The 16,196-nt window shown below is 43.0% G+C and overlaps 1 protein-coding gene across 1 annotated transcript in view; it reads right to left on the bottom strand.

Annotated features, from left to right (window-relative positions):
• The window catches only part of EHHADH (enoyl-CoA hydratase and 3-hydroxyacyl CoA dehydrogenase), a 68,188-nt gene extending 66,806 nt beyond the window's left edge, over positions 1 to 1,382 (bottom strand). Inside the window, exon 1 of the mRNA XM_027957538.2 lies at positions 1,286 to 1,382. Coding sequence (XP_027813339.1) covers positions 1,286 to 1,359 — 74 coding nt within the window. The 5' untranslated portion in view covers positions 1,360 to 1,382. The remainder of the gene's footprint in view (positions 1 to 1,285) is intronic.
• Positions 1,383 to 16,196: the final 14,814 nt, after the last annotated feature.

Here is a 16,196-nt window from a genome sequence, read left to right as displayed (position 1 = left end):
GGGTGGTAAAGATCCCCTGGAGGAGGGCATGACAACTCACTCCAGTATTCTTGCCTGGAGGATCCCATGGACAGAGGAGCCTAGGGGCACACAGTCCATAGGGGCACACAGACTCATACACGGCTAAAGTGACTTAGCACAAACCTATATATCATTAATTTTCAAAATAGCAGCATTAATCTCACTTTTTAAAGTAATGCTTTTACTAGTTTAACAAGAAAAGTACTCCACGATAAAAGAACATAAACGGCACAGCAGTTTTTCAGGAAATGCTATTTAATAGGCTAATTCTGACATGAGCTTATTCTAACATGGATCTTCACCAAAGCACTAAGACCTTGAAGTTTAGAACAAACCAAGAGATACATCTTTGTGTTTCTGGGCCAGGACATAATTCTCTTTTACTCAATATATTGGCATTAATGGGGATCTTTATTTTTAACAGTGTGAAGCCACCTTATTTTTGGACTCCCAAAGCTTTTAGTCACACATTGTAAGGGTGGCCTGGACTCCAGGTTGGGAAGGGAGGGATCAAGGTCCAGGCAGCACAGCACTAAGACCTCTGGACTAGAAAGTACATCTGAGAAGTCAAAGTTGCAAGTAAGCAGAAGAGTGCAGCACGAAGTTGGCACGGACAGAGGCACTAAGACCTCTGGACTAGAAAGTACATCTGAGAAGTCAAAGTTGCAAGTAAGCAGAAGAGTGCAGCACGAAGTTGGCACGGACAGAGGCACAAAGACCTCTGGACTAGAAAGTACATCTGAGAAGTCAAAGTTGCAAGTAAACAGGAGTTCAGCACGAAGTTGGCACGGACAGACCGGTTCGGGCGCAGCTCCCCAATTTCTAGCTGTCTTCCTCTCAGCCTCGGTTTCTTTATCAGCGAAACGGAGATGAGAGGTCTCTGCAAACAGGTACCGAGGCTACCAATGTAAAGTGAAAGTGAAGTCGCTCAGTCGTGTCCGACTCTTTGCGACCCCATGGACTGTAGCCTATCAGGCTCCTCCGTCCATGGGATTTTCCAGGCAAGAGTGCTGGAGTGGATTGCCATTTCCTTCTCCAGGGGATCTTCCCGACCCAGGAATCGAACCCGAGTCTCCCGCATTGCAGGCAGACGCTTTATCGTCTGGGAAACCACAACGTAAAAGGTCCTGGCATTTGCCCTGATTCTATCCGTGTCAGTGTCTTTCTCCGTTTAAACCAGCAGGGGGAAGTCAAAGCCTCCACTTGAGGCAGGCAGGTACGCCCCTGCTCGCCCTCCCCAGACTGATCGCCGAGAGCCCGTTACCTGATCGCATTGACTGGCGGGTTTCGTAGACGGATCAGTGCCAGGCTGTTCTGCAGCCGCGTGAACTCAGCCATGTTTGCTCAGTTGCCCCAAAGTCGCCTCACCCCTCAGCTGAGAGGCAAGATCACTTTCGCTGGGCGCGTCCTGGGGAGAGGAGGGGCGTCTGCTGGGCCAATGTGAACCCGGCACCGCCTCCGGCCCCAGCACCGCTTCCCGCCCCGGGACGCTCCCGGGCTCTGATGCCCATCCTCCATCTCAGTCCTCCTCCTTCCCTGACCGCAGCCCCGTGCTCAGCACACCCTTGCCGTCTCTTCCTCTTTGCTGGCCCCTGTCCTGCTCCCATCACAAAGTAGGTCAGGCAGGAAGTTGGAAGATGCGTGAAATTGCCAGTAAGTCCAGATTTGCAAACCCCTGGCCCAGAGGGGCTGGCTTCCCTGGACAAGTTCTAGATGCACTAAGTTGGTGCAGCTTCATCACAGTCTTCATTATCCTTCTTAACAAAGACAGATATGTGGGATCCTGACAATTATATGATATGACACATACCTGGAACATATAAAACACTTCATGCATTTCATCTAAATGAGTAAGGTACTAATATCAACCAAACATGTACAGAACTGTCATGCAGCAACCTTGTGGAACATACCACTTTCTTGTCTGTTCAATCCTTCCAGTTTTTTTTTTTTCCTTCTTCTGGCATTCCTAAGGATTATTTCTAAGATTAATACTTCAACTATGAATCGAGCAACTATTATGTCCTAGGCAGCAGGCCAAAGACTAAAGATAAATGAGGCTGGGTTCAGAATGGGACAAAGTTTTTGAAGATGCAGTTGGCCTCAGGTGGTCTCCACAGCCCATCAACTGGCCAGAAGGCAGTCTGGAAGTTTCAGAGGAAAAACAAAACAATGGAGTGGTTTTATTCACTGACGTTTCACAAATTTCAGCAACGAGGCTGGATGGCATCACTGTCTCGATGGACGTGAATCTGAGTGAACTCCGGGTGATGGACAGGGAGGCCTGGCGTGCTGTGATTCATGGGGTCACAAAGAGTCGGACACGACTGAACGACTGAACTGAACTGAACTGAAGGATTATTTTCACAGACATTCTTTTCAGTTCAGTTGCTCAGTCATGTCCGACTCCTTGCAGCCCCATGGACTGCAGCATGCCAGGACTCCCTGTTCATCACCAACTCCTTGAGCTTGCTCAAATTCATGTCCATTGAGTCAGTGATGCCATCCAACCATCTCATTCTCTGTTGTCCCCTTCTCTTCCTGCCTTCAATCTTTCCCAGCATCAGGGTCTTTTCCAAGGAGTCAGTTCTTCACATCAGGTGGTCAAAGTATTGGAGTTTCAGCTTCAGCATCAGTCTTTCCAATGAATGTTCAGGACTGATTTCATTTAGGATTGACTGGTGTGATCTCCTTGCAGTCTAAGGGACTCTCAAGAGTCTTCTCCAACACCACAGTTCAAAAACATCAATTCTTCGGTACTCAGCCTTCTTTATAGTCCAACTCTCACCTCCATACATGACTACTGGAAAAACCATAGCTTTGACCAGATGGACCTTTGCTGTCTAGGTTGGTCACAGCTTTTCTTTCAAGGAGCAAGCATCTTTTAATTTCATGGCTGCAGTCACCATCTGCAGTGATTTTGGAGCCCAAGAAAATAAAGCCTGTCACTGTTTCCATTGCTTCCCCTCTATTTGCCATGAAGTAATGCTTTTGAACTGCGGTGTTGGAGAAGACTCTTGAGAGTCCCTTGGACTGCAAGGAGATCCAACCAATCCATTCTGAAGGAGATCAGCCCTGGGATTTCTTTGGAAGGAATGATGCTAAAGCTGAAACTCCAGTACTTTGGCCACCTCATGTGAAGAGTTGACTCATTGGAAAAGACTCTGATGCTGGGGGGGATTGGAGGCAGGAGGAGAAGGGGACAACAGAGGATGAGATGGCTGGATGGCATCGCCGACTTGATGCACATGAGTCTGAGTGAACTCTGGGAGTTGGTGATGGACAGGGAGGCCTGGCGTGCTGCAATTCATGGGGTCGCAAATAGACATGACTGAGCAACTGAACTAAACTGAACCGAATGGGACCAGATGCCATGATCTTTGTTTTTTGAATGTTGAGTTTTAAGCCAGCTTTTTCACTCTCCTCTTTCACTTTCATCAAGAGGCTCTTCAGTTCCTCTTCACTTTCTGCCATAAGGGTGGTGTCATTTGCATATCTGAGGTTATTGATATTTCTCCTGGCAATCTTGATTCCAGCTTGTGCTTCATCCAGCCTGGCATTTCGCATGATGTACTCTGCATATAAGTTAAATAAGCACGGTGACAATATATAGCCTTGACATACTCCTTTCCCAATTGGGAACCAGTCTGTTGTTCCATGTCCAGTTCTAACTATTGCTTCTTGAACTGCATACAGATTTCTCAAGAGGCAGGTCAGGTGGTCTGGTATTCCCATCTCTTGAAGAATTTTCCACAGTTTGTTGTGATCTACACAGTCAAAGGCTTTGGCATAGTCAAGAAAGCAGAAGTAGATGCGATATTCTTTTACCTATTGAAAATAAGGGCTTCCCTGGTGGCTCTGACAGTAAAGAATCCCCCTGCAATGGGGGAGACATGGGTTTGATCCCTGGGTTGGGAAGATCCCATGGAGGAGGGCATAGAAACCCACTCCAGTATTCTTGCCTGGAAAATCCCCACGGACAGAGGAGCCTGGTGGGCTACAGTCCACGGGGTCACAGAGTTGGACACAACTGAGTGACCAAGCACAGCACATTGAAAATAAAACCAGTTTCCTACTCTTAGGAAAGTACCCATGGCCTTGAGGCCCTGGAAACAAGTAGCAGTCAGAACCATATAATCCATCAAGGACAGCCCCTCACTTTGATAGCCAGCCAATCATGAATATCCCTGGGCACAAGCTAACATTCAATATCAACCAGCTTCTTATTAGTGGTATCAATCTCTACTGCCTCTAAAATTCTCTCAACTTCACCTTGCCCAAAATCTCAATGTAAGATTAACAGTTGGCTCTGCTTGGAGAGACCTTGTATAACCAGCACAGCATTCCCTGACTGTAGGAAGCAAGAGATTCAGTATTGTTTTCCAAGGGGACAATTTTGCCGTCCATCCTAACAACTTTCAACGTCTCCACAAAGGCCATGTAGGCAAGGCTTAACAGTTCTGAAACTGCTCCTGGAACAAGTGGAGATAAGCACAGCGTGGAGCCATTCTGAGGCATTTTCTCTTCTATATCTTGGAGTCAGTTACAGGTCATTTCTCATGTATTTCCCTGTGTGCATGCTAAGTCACTTCAGTGGTGCCTGACTCTTTGCAACCTTATGGACTCACCAGGCTTCTCTGTCCAAGGGATTCTCCAGGCAAGAATACTGGAGTGGGTTGCTGTGACCTTCTCCGGGGGATCTTCCCAATCCAGAGGTTGAACTTGCATCTCTTATGCCTCCTGCATTAGCAGGTGGGTTCTTTACCACTAGCACCCCTTGGGTAGCCCTATCTATTGCCCTAGTTTTAGTTAAACACAGAACTTTCTGCCTTGTACTTTCTTTCCCTTAGATACATACAGCTGCAAACATCTGTGTAAATCCATAAAATTGCCTGGCAGTAGTTTAAAGTTGGCTCCTCAGTAGGGCAGTGCTAGGGCAAGCAATAAAGGGCCCCAGTAGGGAAAATTGAAGAGGGCACTCACTCCCTGGTTCATGTAACTGCTGCCCCTGTCCTGCTCCTGAACAACAGAGCGATCCCCACACTTTCTGTAATCTGTCATCCAGCCCCTCCTGTTTAGTGTAATACTGTGGGACTAGGGCCCCAGGCAGCTGACACCAGGCTCATCTTCCTTTTGCTCTCTATGTAGATGATAAACTGTCTAAATCTATTTGTATTCCTTATGGGCCCAATCTATGGCAATGTGGCAAGCCAATTTAACAATATGCCACCATGATACTGTTTACAGTCCACTTGACCCCCTTGACTATCTCTTGATCATAGGCTGAACTGTTACATTCTCAAGTTGTCTTATTTGTCTCAACAAGTGCCACTTAACAAGATGCCATTCCTCTTGACTAATGCATTTCCAGATCATTTACATGTTACTAATTTTGCTTGTTAAATATGTCATTTTCATTATTGTCATGGTGTTGCAATTCACAAATAGATCAGTTGATCAGAAATATATTCAATAGTCATCATTAAAAAATCTACAAATAACAAATACTGGAGAGAATGTGGAGAAAGGGAACCCTCCTGCACTTTTGGAGGGAATGTAAGATGGTGCAGCCACTATGGAGAACAGTATGGAGGTTCCCAAAAAAATGAAAAAGAGAATTGCCATATGATCCATCAATCCCACTCCTGGGCATATACCTGGAGAAAACTATGATTAAAAAAGGTAGATACACTCCTATGTTCATAGCAGCACTATTTACAATAGTTAAGACATGGAAACAACCTAAATGTCCATAAAGAAGACGTGTTACACATATACAATGGACCATTACTTAGCCATTTTTAAAAAATGAAATATAACCATTTGCAGCTACATGGATGGACCGAGAGATTATTATATAAATGAAGTCAGTCAGCAAGATAAAGACAAATACCATATGATATCACTTTTATGTGGAATCTAAAATATGACATAAATGAATTTATCTATGAAACAGAAACAGACTCAGAGAACAGACTTGTGGTTGTGGGGGTGGGGGGTTGGATTGGGAGTTTGGGACTAACTATATATAATTAATATATATAGAATGGATAAATAGACATTCCTACCATATAGCACAGGGAACTATATTTAATACCCTGTAATAAACCATAATAGAAAGAATTTTTTAAAAGAAGTATCTTGAATCTTGTAATAACCTATAAGCAGGGGCTTCCCTGGTGGCTCAGTGGTAAAGAATTCGCCTGCAATGCAGGAGACTGAAATCTTGTATGCTAGACTTCATCATTATGTGAAACAAGAACTTCCAGATATCCAAGCTGGGTTTCGAAAAGGAAGAGGAACTAGAGATCAAATTGCTAACATTTGCTGGATTATAGAAAAAGCAAGAGAATTTCAGGAAAACATCTATCTCTGTTCCATCGACTACAATAAAGCCTTTGACTGTGGATCATGACAAACTGTGAAAAGCTCTTAGATGGGAATACCAGACCTTCTTACCTGTCTCCTGAGAAACCTGTAGGCAGGTCAATAAGAAGCAGTTAGAACAATGTATGGAACAACTGATAGGTTCAAGATCGAGAAAGCAGTGTGACAGGGCTCTGTTCTGTCACCCTGTTTGTTTAACCTATATGCTGAGCACATCATGAGAAATACCAGGCTGGATGAGTTACAAGCCAGAATCAAGATAGGCAGGAGAAGCATCAACAACCTCAGATAAGTGGACGATACCAGTCTAATGGCAGAAAGCGAAGAGGAACTAAAGAGCCTCTTGATGATGGTGAAAGAAGAGAGTGAAAGAGCCAGCCTAAAACTAAATATTAAAAAACTAAGATCATGGCATCCAGGCCCATTATTGCATGGCAAGTAGAAGGGGAAAAGGTGGAAGCAGTGGCAGATTTCCTCTTCTTGGCTCCAAAATCACTGTGGAGAGTGACTGCGGCCATGAAATCAGATGATTCCTTCTTGGCAGGAAAGCAATGACAAACCTAGACAGTGTGTTGAAAAGCAGAGACTTTACTCTGCCAACAAATGTCTGTATAGTCAAGGATATAGTCTTCCCAGTGGTCATGTATGGTTGTGAGAGCTAGACCGTAAAGTAGGCAGAATGCCAAAGAACTGATGCCTTGGAACTGTGGTGCTGGAGAAGACTCCCAAAGTCCCTTGGACAGCAAGGAGATCAAACCAGTCAATCTTAAGGGAGATGAACCCTGAATATTCACTGGAAGGACTGACAGTGAAGCTGAAGCTCTAGTATTTTGGTCATCTGATGTGAACAAACAACTCATTAGAAAAGTCCCTGATGCTGGGAAAGATTAGGGCAGAAGGAGAAGAGGGCATCAGAGGATGAAATGGCTGGATGGCATCACCAATGCAATGAACATGAAGCTGGAAAAACTCCAGGAGATGGTGAGGGACAGGCGTGCTGCAGTCCACGGGGTGGCAGAGTCAGACATGACTGGGTAACTGAACAACAACAACAACAACCTATAATGGAAAAGAATCTGGAGAAAATATGTATGTATATAAATATGATGAATCACTTGCTATATACCTAAAACACAATACTGTAAATCAACTGTATGTAGCCTGCTAGCCTCCTCTGTCCATGGGATTTTCCAGGCAAGAATACTGGCATGGGTATTACTGGCAAGGAAATACTGCCATTTCCTTCTCCAGGGGATCTTCCTGACCCAGGGATCAAGCCCGAGTCTCCTGCATTACAGGCAAATTCTTTCCTGTCTGAGTCACCAGGGAAACCCTAAAAGAAAAATAAGAATGTAAATATAAAACTTTAAAACTTTTGTGTACTAGAGCATCCACATATATACCCATGGCAGAAACAGAGCTAGTTATCTAAACTTGACTTTCCCTGCATTGGTTATCTTTTAGCTCTGGAATCCAGGTATGGTGTTGTGAAACTTCATTTAATAATAACTGAAGCCATCAGAGCAGACTGCTTTGGTGAACCAATCAGGTTTTCTAAAACAAATTGCAAAATATTAGGGCTTCCTGGTGGCTCAGATGGTAAAGAATCTGCCTGCGATGTGGGAGACCTGGGTTCAATTCCTGGGATGGGGACATCCCCTGGAGAAGGGAATGGCAACCCACTCCAGTATTCTTGCCTAGAGAATTCCATGGACAGAGGCTACAGTCCATGGGGTTGCGAAGAGTCAGACACGACTGAGCAACTAACACTTTCAATGTGAACCAATCAGGTTTTCTGAAACTAACTGAAAAATTGCTTTCCAGCTGGAGTGATAAAATCTCTTACATGCTATCTTCAATGTCACTTCCCCTCTCAATGTGGGATACAAGTAGACACAAAGCTCCAGGGGAGGATAAATCCACAGAAGCCTGACTTCTCAAATGATTTTGTGGAGGAGCTGCCCCACTGACTGGAACCAACATGGACTGTTACTGGCCAAAGAAAGGAATTTAGAATTGTTTGTTAAAGAATTTTAACCTATACTAAGTAATATAGTGAAGAAATGGGCCATGAATACTCACTTCACAGGGAAGTCGGCTGACATTTGAGGAGAAAAGCTGCTCATAAAAGTGTCTGAAATAAGAAATGGGATAAAAATAGTTTATTCACTACACCATTATTATCAGTAATGATAATTTTTGAACCTTGGAGATACACCACCCCTGCTCCATTTACATATTCAATGTTTTATTGATGAAGGTAAACCATCAGCATTTCTAAAGAAGATCCAACTATGGCAAAAATGACTCAGTCAGATGTTAATCAGAGAAAGCAATGGCACCCCACTCCAGCACTCTTGCCTGGAAAATCCCATGGACGGAGGAGCCTGGTGGGCTGCAGTCCATGAGGTCACGAAGAGTCAGACACGACTGAATGACTTCACTTTCACTTTTCACTTTCATGCATTGGAGAAGGAAATGGCAACCCACTCCAGTGTTCTTGCCTGGAGAATCCCAGGGACGGGGGAGCCTGGTGGCCTGCTGTCTATGGGGTCACACAGAGTCGGACATGACTGAAGCGACTTAGCAGCAGCAGCAGTAGCAGCAGCAAGTGTTAAGCATTTTTACCAGTTGAAATGTCAGAGATCAATGATGTATTACTGAGCATAAGGATCACACTCATGTGCTGAAACAAAATCTGAGTTGAATGCAACCAAAAATCTAAACTGAGAATCCATTCAGGGCTATCTCTCATGTTCCTACCTCTTAGTTTTCCAGTGGGCTCTGCTTATCACTTTAGGTTTGCACATAGTTTTTCATTGAATGTCATCTTTCAACTTCTGAACTGAAAATCATGCATGAAATGTCCTTTCTCAATGGTAAAGAACCTTCTTGTATGACATTCCTGGCATTCTCTGGCATCCAGTTTCAGTTCATATTGAAAGTACAGTTAGGCTATAGTTCACCTTTATATTTTCTCAGATCTTTCTCCTGATTTCCCACCATATCATTTTATTGAAGAGACTATTTTATCTGCTAATAATAATCTTTTCCAGATTTTTCTGACAAACTGGCAGCATTTAGAAAGAGGCTACATATATATAAATTTGAGAGATGCTTTAGCTTATCTAGTCTAATATTCTCTCAAACATAGCCCTAACAACATTCCTAGCACAAGATTTCCTGCCCCTCTTTGAATGTTCCCAATGATGAGAAGCTCCATACTCTGCATGGTAGACATTTTTGCTTGCTAAAATTTTGCCCTATTCCTCAGGACTTCCCATTCCCTGATTCTGGTTTTGTTCTCAGGAGTAATAACTCCCTGGTTCTACTTTTGTTATACATTAAGCCTCCCTTTAATGGAAGAGTCTTTCATCAAATATTTAAATATGCTAACAAGTCTGTGCAAGCCTTCACTTTTTATGCTCTTCCTCAGGCACCACAGTTTCTCACATGAGAAGCTATCTCTAGTTCCTCACTACATGAGTTGTTCTGGACACCCTTCGTGTTTGTCAGTGGCATCGATTCTCTGCATTCTGCACCTATCATTAATCAGGTAATATTCACGTTCCCTTAACTCAGGTTTGTTCTTTTTTTCTTACCCATAAAGACTTTTTTCCTTTTAAATTTCAAGTGATGTGCTTTTGCCTCTTAAAAGATAATTACTTCTTTGAGTAATTGAGATAGAACTCATACACAATTCACGCTTTGAAAATGTACAATTCAATCATTTTTAGTATATTCACAAAATTGTACATCACGATTCTCAAATCCAGAACATTCCAGCACCTCAAAAAGAAACCCTGTATCTATTAAGCAGTCACTTGCCATTCCTTTTTCTCCTTATCTCCGGCAAACACATATCTACTTTAATAGACACTAATCTGTCGCTATGGGTTTATATATTCTGGACATTTCATATAAATGGACTCACAGAATGTATGGCCTTTTGTATACTGTTTCCTTCACTTAGCATAATGTTTTTAAGATTCATCCATGTTGTAGCCTATATCAGTACTTCATTCCTTTTTATGACTGAATATCCACATTTTGTTTATCTCTTCATCAGCTGGTGGATATTTGAGTTATTTCTTTTTGGCTATTATGAATAACGGTGCACATTTTATGTGCATGTAGTGTTTTTGTTTTTGTTTTTGTTTGGTCATCCTATATGGTGGGGGTCTTAGTTTCTTGATCAGAGATTGAACTCAGGCTCCCTGCATTGGAAGTGCAGTCTTAACCACTGGACCGCCAGGGAAATTCCTATACATGTTTTTATGTAAACTATGTTTTTAATTTTCTGGGATATCTACTTCAAGAAGTAGAATTGCTTGATCATATGGTAATTCTATTACTTCCCAGGTAGCACTAGTGGTAAAGAATCCGCCTGCCAGTGCAGGAGACACAAGAGATGGAGGTTCAATCCCTGGGTCAGGAAGATCCCTTGGAGGAGGGAATGGCAACCCACTCCAGTATTCTTGCCTGGGAAATCCCATGGACAGAGGAGCCTGGCGGGGTACAGTCCATGGAGCTGCAGAGAGTTGGACACAACTGAGCAACTAAGCACACACACATGGTAATTCTATGTTTTAAGTTTTTGAGAAACTGCCAAACTATTTGGGACCATTTGGCAATGGCACCCCATTCCAGTACTCTTGCCTGGAAAATCCCATGGACGGAGGAGCCTGGTAGGCTACAATCCATGGGGTCGCGAAGAGTCGGACACGACTGAGAGACTTCACTTTCACTTTTCACTTTCATGCATTGGAGAAGGAAATCGAAACCCACTCCAGCGTTCTTGCCTGGAGAATCCCAGGGATGGGGGAGCCTAGTGGGCTGCCGTCTATGGGGTCGCACAGAGTCGGACTTAGCAGCAGCAGCAGCATACAGTAATCACAGCAATGTCTGAGGTTTCCAACTTCTTCAAATCCTTGGCAACACTTGTCCACTTCTTAAGTTATTAGGCTGTGCTGTGCTTAGCTGTTCAATCGTGTCCGACTCTTTGTGACCCCATGGACTGTAGCCCACCAAGCTCCTCTGTTAATGGGGATTCTACAGGCAAAAATACTGGAGTGGATTGCCATGCCCTCCTCCAGGGGATCTGCCCAACCCAGAGATCAAACCCAGGTCTCCCACATTGTGGGTGGATTCTTTACCATCTGAGCCACCGGGGAAGCTCAAGAATACAGGAGTGGGTGGCCTATCCCTCCTCCCAGGGATCTTCCCGACCCAGGAATCAAACTGGGGTCTCCTGCATTGCAGGCAGATTCTTTACCAGCTGAGCTACCAGGGAAGTTATTAGGCTTAGTGTTAGTGTTAGTCGCTTAGTCATGCCCAACTCTTTGCAACCCAATGGACTGCAGCCCACCAGGCTCCTCTGTCCATGAGATTTTCCAGTCAAGGATACTGGAGTGGGTTGCCATTTCCTTCTCCAGGGGGTCTTCCCAACCCAGGGATCAAACCCGGGTCTCCTGCACTGCAGGCAGATTCTTTACCGACTGAGGTACAAGGAAAGCCCCATTATTAGGCTAGTTGTTTGTAAATATGACTTTGTCACTAAGTGTAGTCTTCTCCCTTTTTGAGTGAATACAAATTTAGAATCTGACTGGCTGATGAAAAGCACTCAGTAAAAATAGTCATGTTATTAGACATCATTAGTATTATGTTCTCTGAGATTAGTCAAATCGAATTGTGTTTTAATTCTAGGATTATATTTCCATCTGCTTTGAATAGCAAACAGGATTCAAATTAATACATCATGCACTATTAAGATGAAAATGAAGTAGGTTGGCACAACTCATAACTCCATTAATATAAACATCAAAAGTTCTAGCAACTAGTATTTATTTCCAGGTTTTTCCGTCAAAGTGCCTTGATTTTAAGCCTGGAAATTGTGCTGATGTGGTTACAGCACAAAGAAATTCCAAAGAAAAAAAAGAGGCCAGTAGACTAGGAATGGGCAAATGTTTTGATTTTTGAATAGGCAAAAAGATGGTAAAAGATGTTGTTGACTGGTGAGTTTAAAAATCAATACCTAATGAAATTTCAGAATAATTCATTAAGGAGATGGTTTGCAAAAAGGAATTTGTGATCATCAAAGATATATTGTGTTCATTAAGAACAAGATACACCAAATTAATTCCATTTCAGTCTTTGAGTGGATTAATACATTGGAAGATAAGAGAAATGTTGTACTGAGACTCCTATGGTAATTTAACATGGTTAGACAATGAAGTCCTTGTGGATAGGATGTGGGTTACTTGAAACTATGTTTTATGAACAAATATTTGACCAATTATGTATTTGTTGAGGATTTCCCTGGTGGTTCAGTGGTAAAGAATCCACTTGCCAAAGCAGGAAATACAAGTTTGATCTCTGCAACCCACTCTAGTATTCTTGCCTGGGAAATCCCAAGGACAGAGGAGCCTGGAGGGCTATAGTGCATGGGGTCACAAAAGAGTCAGACACAACTTAGGAGAAGGCAATGGCAACCCACTCTAGTACTCTTGCCTGGAAAATGCCATGGATGGAGGAGCCTGGTAGGCTGCAGTCCATGGAGTCACTAACAGTCGGATACAACTGAGCGTCTTCACTTTCACTTTTTACTTTCATGCATTGGAGAAGGAAATGGCAACCCACTCCAGTATTCTTGCCTGGAGAATCCCAGGGATGGGGGAGCCTTGTGGGCTGCCATCTGTGGGGTCGCACAGAGTCGGACATGACTGAAGCGACTTAGCAGCAGCAGCAACTAAACAACATATATGTGTGTGTATATATATATACACACACACATATATATGGTTCAAATGATTGATTTAAAATTTGATTGAAATATATTTTATACGTGTTTCAAGTTATAGTGTTGGTAGCCAAAAGAAAAAAGCACATTGTTTGAATGAAGGCATTAGATGAATCTATGGTAACATTAATATGGAATTATTTTTTCATTAAAAAGTATACCTCTCTCATGACAGAAGGTTCTTCAAAAACAGGGGGTTATTTTATTCATTTTTGTGTCCCTAATTCCTGAGCTGGTGTCTCTCCTGAATGAATGAATAGAATTAGGATGCTTAGACTTTAGAACTGACTACCGTTGTCTAATTTTCTGATTTTCGGTAAGTTAATTTCAATAGTCCATAGATTCATTTAAAGTATCATTGATCTTTTTTACTGCTAGAGTTGGAAGAAACCTTAAATTTCATCTATCCCAACTATACTATTCTATGGGTCTATGGGGTTACCTATTTGTTTGTAACACAGACTTATAACCAACATTTCAACAATAATAACTATGGTAACTTTGTCATAGTCTTAAAACAGAATTTGAATATTTAAGACAAATTTCTTCCTATAGAGAAGTCTAAATAAAGTTGTGCCATGTTATTAGCAGTGTACCAAGTGTATTTATGTTTACTCTAGGTAACTGCTTGAATCCATTATTTATTCCTGTTTGACCGGTTAAAACTGAAGGTAGAGCTCATAGGAGTTGATACTTAACTCCTGGTTTCTGGGTAAGTTTAAGAAGTTTGCCAGGCAAAGGGGGCTATGGCATCTGAAATGAACCCAGCAGTGGCCAGACCAGAACATTCAAATGATCATCAGTATCCTGTGGGAACTGCTGGGTTCAACTGTTCCTCTCTCTTGGACTGGGGGAATTTTCCTAATTTTTTCCACTGAGAGTGAAGGTCTTATAAGTGAATCTGCTTTTACCTTATTAACATCTGAGGCATATTTTGGAAATGGAGGAAGGTAGCCAGTGTTTTTAGACTCCACTTCTGATCCTAGCCCTACCACTAATTGTGTGACTTATGGTCAGTTACTTCTCTGGATCCAATTTTCTTTATTTGTAACATCAAGAGGTTGACTAAATAATTATCTCCAAAATTCTTCTTAGTTCTCAGTTCAGTTCAGTCACTCAGTCGTGTCCGACTCTTTGCAACCCCATGAATTGCAGCACACCAGGCCTCCCTGTCCATCACCAATTCCCGGAGTTCACTCAAACTCATGTCCATTGCGTCAGTGATGCCATCCAGCCATCTCATCCTCTGTCATCCCCTTCTCCTCCTGCCCCCAATCCCTCCCAGCATCAGAGTCTTTTCCAATGAGTCAACTCTTCGCATGGCCAAAGTATTGGAGTTTCAGCTTTAGCATCATTCCTTCCAAAGAACACCCAGGACTGATCTCCTTCAGAATGGACTGGTTGGATCTCCTTGCAGTCCAAGGGACTCTCAAGAGTCTTCTCCAACACCACAGTTCAAAAGCATCAATTCTTCAGCACTCAGCTTTCTTCACAGTCCAACTCTCACATCCATACATTACCACAGGAAAAACCACAGCCTTGACTAGACGGACGTTTGTTGGCAAAGTAATGTCTCTGCTTTTGAATATGCTATCTAGGTTGGTTACAACTTTCCTTCCAAGGAGTAAGCGTCTTTTAATTTCATGGCTGCAGTCACCATCTGCAGTGATTTTGGAGCCCCCCAAAAATAAAGTCAGCCACTGTTTCCACTGTCTCCCCATCTATTTCCCATGAAGCTATGGGACCAGATGCCATGATCTTCGTTTTCTGAATGTTGAGCTTTAAGCCAACTTTTTCACTCTCCTCTTTCAGTTTCAACAAGAAGCTTTTTAGTTCCTCTTCACTTTCTGCCATAAGAGTGGTGTCATCTGCATATCTGAGGTTATTGATATTTCTCCTGGCAATCTTGATTCCAACTTGTGCTTCTTCAGCGTTTCTCATGATGTACTCTGCATAGAAGTTAAATAAGCAGGGTGACAATATACAGCCTTGACGTACTCCTTTCCCTATTTGGAACCAGTCTGTTGTTCCATGTCCAGTTCTAACTGTTGCTTCCTGACCTGCATATAACATTCTGTAAATTTTTTGTTCTAATGATAAACCCTTGGCTCAGCTGGTCCCATCTTTTTTTCCTGGGTTGACTTACTTTCTACCATAATAACCTTTAAATATCTCCACCTTTTTGAGGGCAAGGTTTGGGTTTTATTCATCTCCCCCAAGATGGGTAGCACAGTACCCAAGCAGGTGATTTCAAGTAGCGTTGAAATTGATTCTTATACAAAATTCCCTCTTTGTCTGGAGAAGCTCACAGTTCAGTTGGGAAAGTACCAAGCATCATTAATCAACCACTTAAAAGCTGAGGATAACAGGAAAACCGGCTCCAACCTCCTTACCACTTATATATTCCAACCAGAGTTATGTAACTGGTAATAGTTAACACTCTGAATGTTTTCACTGTGTCAGCGCTTTCCATGTATTACCTCAAACAATACACACACGCCAACCTTATATTCTAGGTACTAGTATCATGTGTTTCAATCTTGAGGAAAATGGCACAGAGAAGTTAAGTTATCTGCCTAGGTAATATGGTTACAAGTGAGAGAGAGCATCACTTGAGCAAAACTGAGAAAACATTGTGACTGTCCGAGGGACTTGACGAGTCTGGAGAACAGTGATGAGTTCAAGGTAGAGAAGTGGCAGGCGCAAGCCATCGTAGAAGGCTACAGAAGCCGGCAAAAAAGTTTGAAAAACAAACAAAAAAAAAATCGCACTTCTCCAGGCTGGACTATATAGCCGGAGTTTAGGAAACCAGGCGGAAAAACACCTGGTAAACAAGATCTGGAGAATGCCTGAATCTCGAGAGAACAGGGGAACAGGCCGGAAGTAGCGTCAACTAACTGCGTTGGGGTCTTAGCGGGACTGCGGGGCCGGGAGGCATTCGGGCCGGACGCGACACCCGGAAGTTACGCTCTGGAGGCGGTACCTGGTT

Source organism: Ovis aries, chromosome 1, assembly GCF_016772045.2.
Source record: "Ovis aries strain OAR_USU_Benz2616 breed Rambouillet chromosome 1, ARS-UI_Ramb_v3.0, whole genome shotgun sequence".
NCBI classification, from domain to species: Eukaryota; Metazoa; Chordata; class Mammalia; order Artiodactyla; family Bovidae; genus Ovis; species Ovis aries.
Note: the sequence above shows the minus strand (reverse complement) of the source record. Positions and strands in the feature narration are given on the sequence as shown.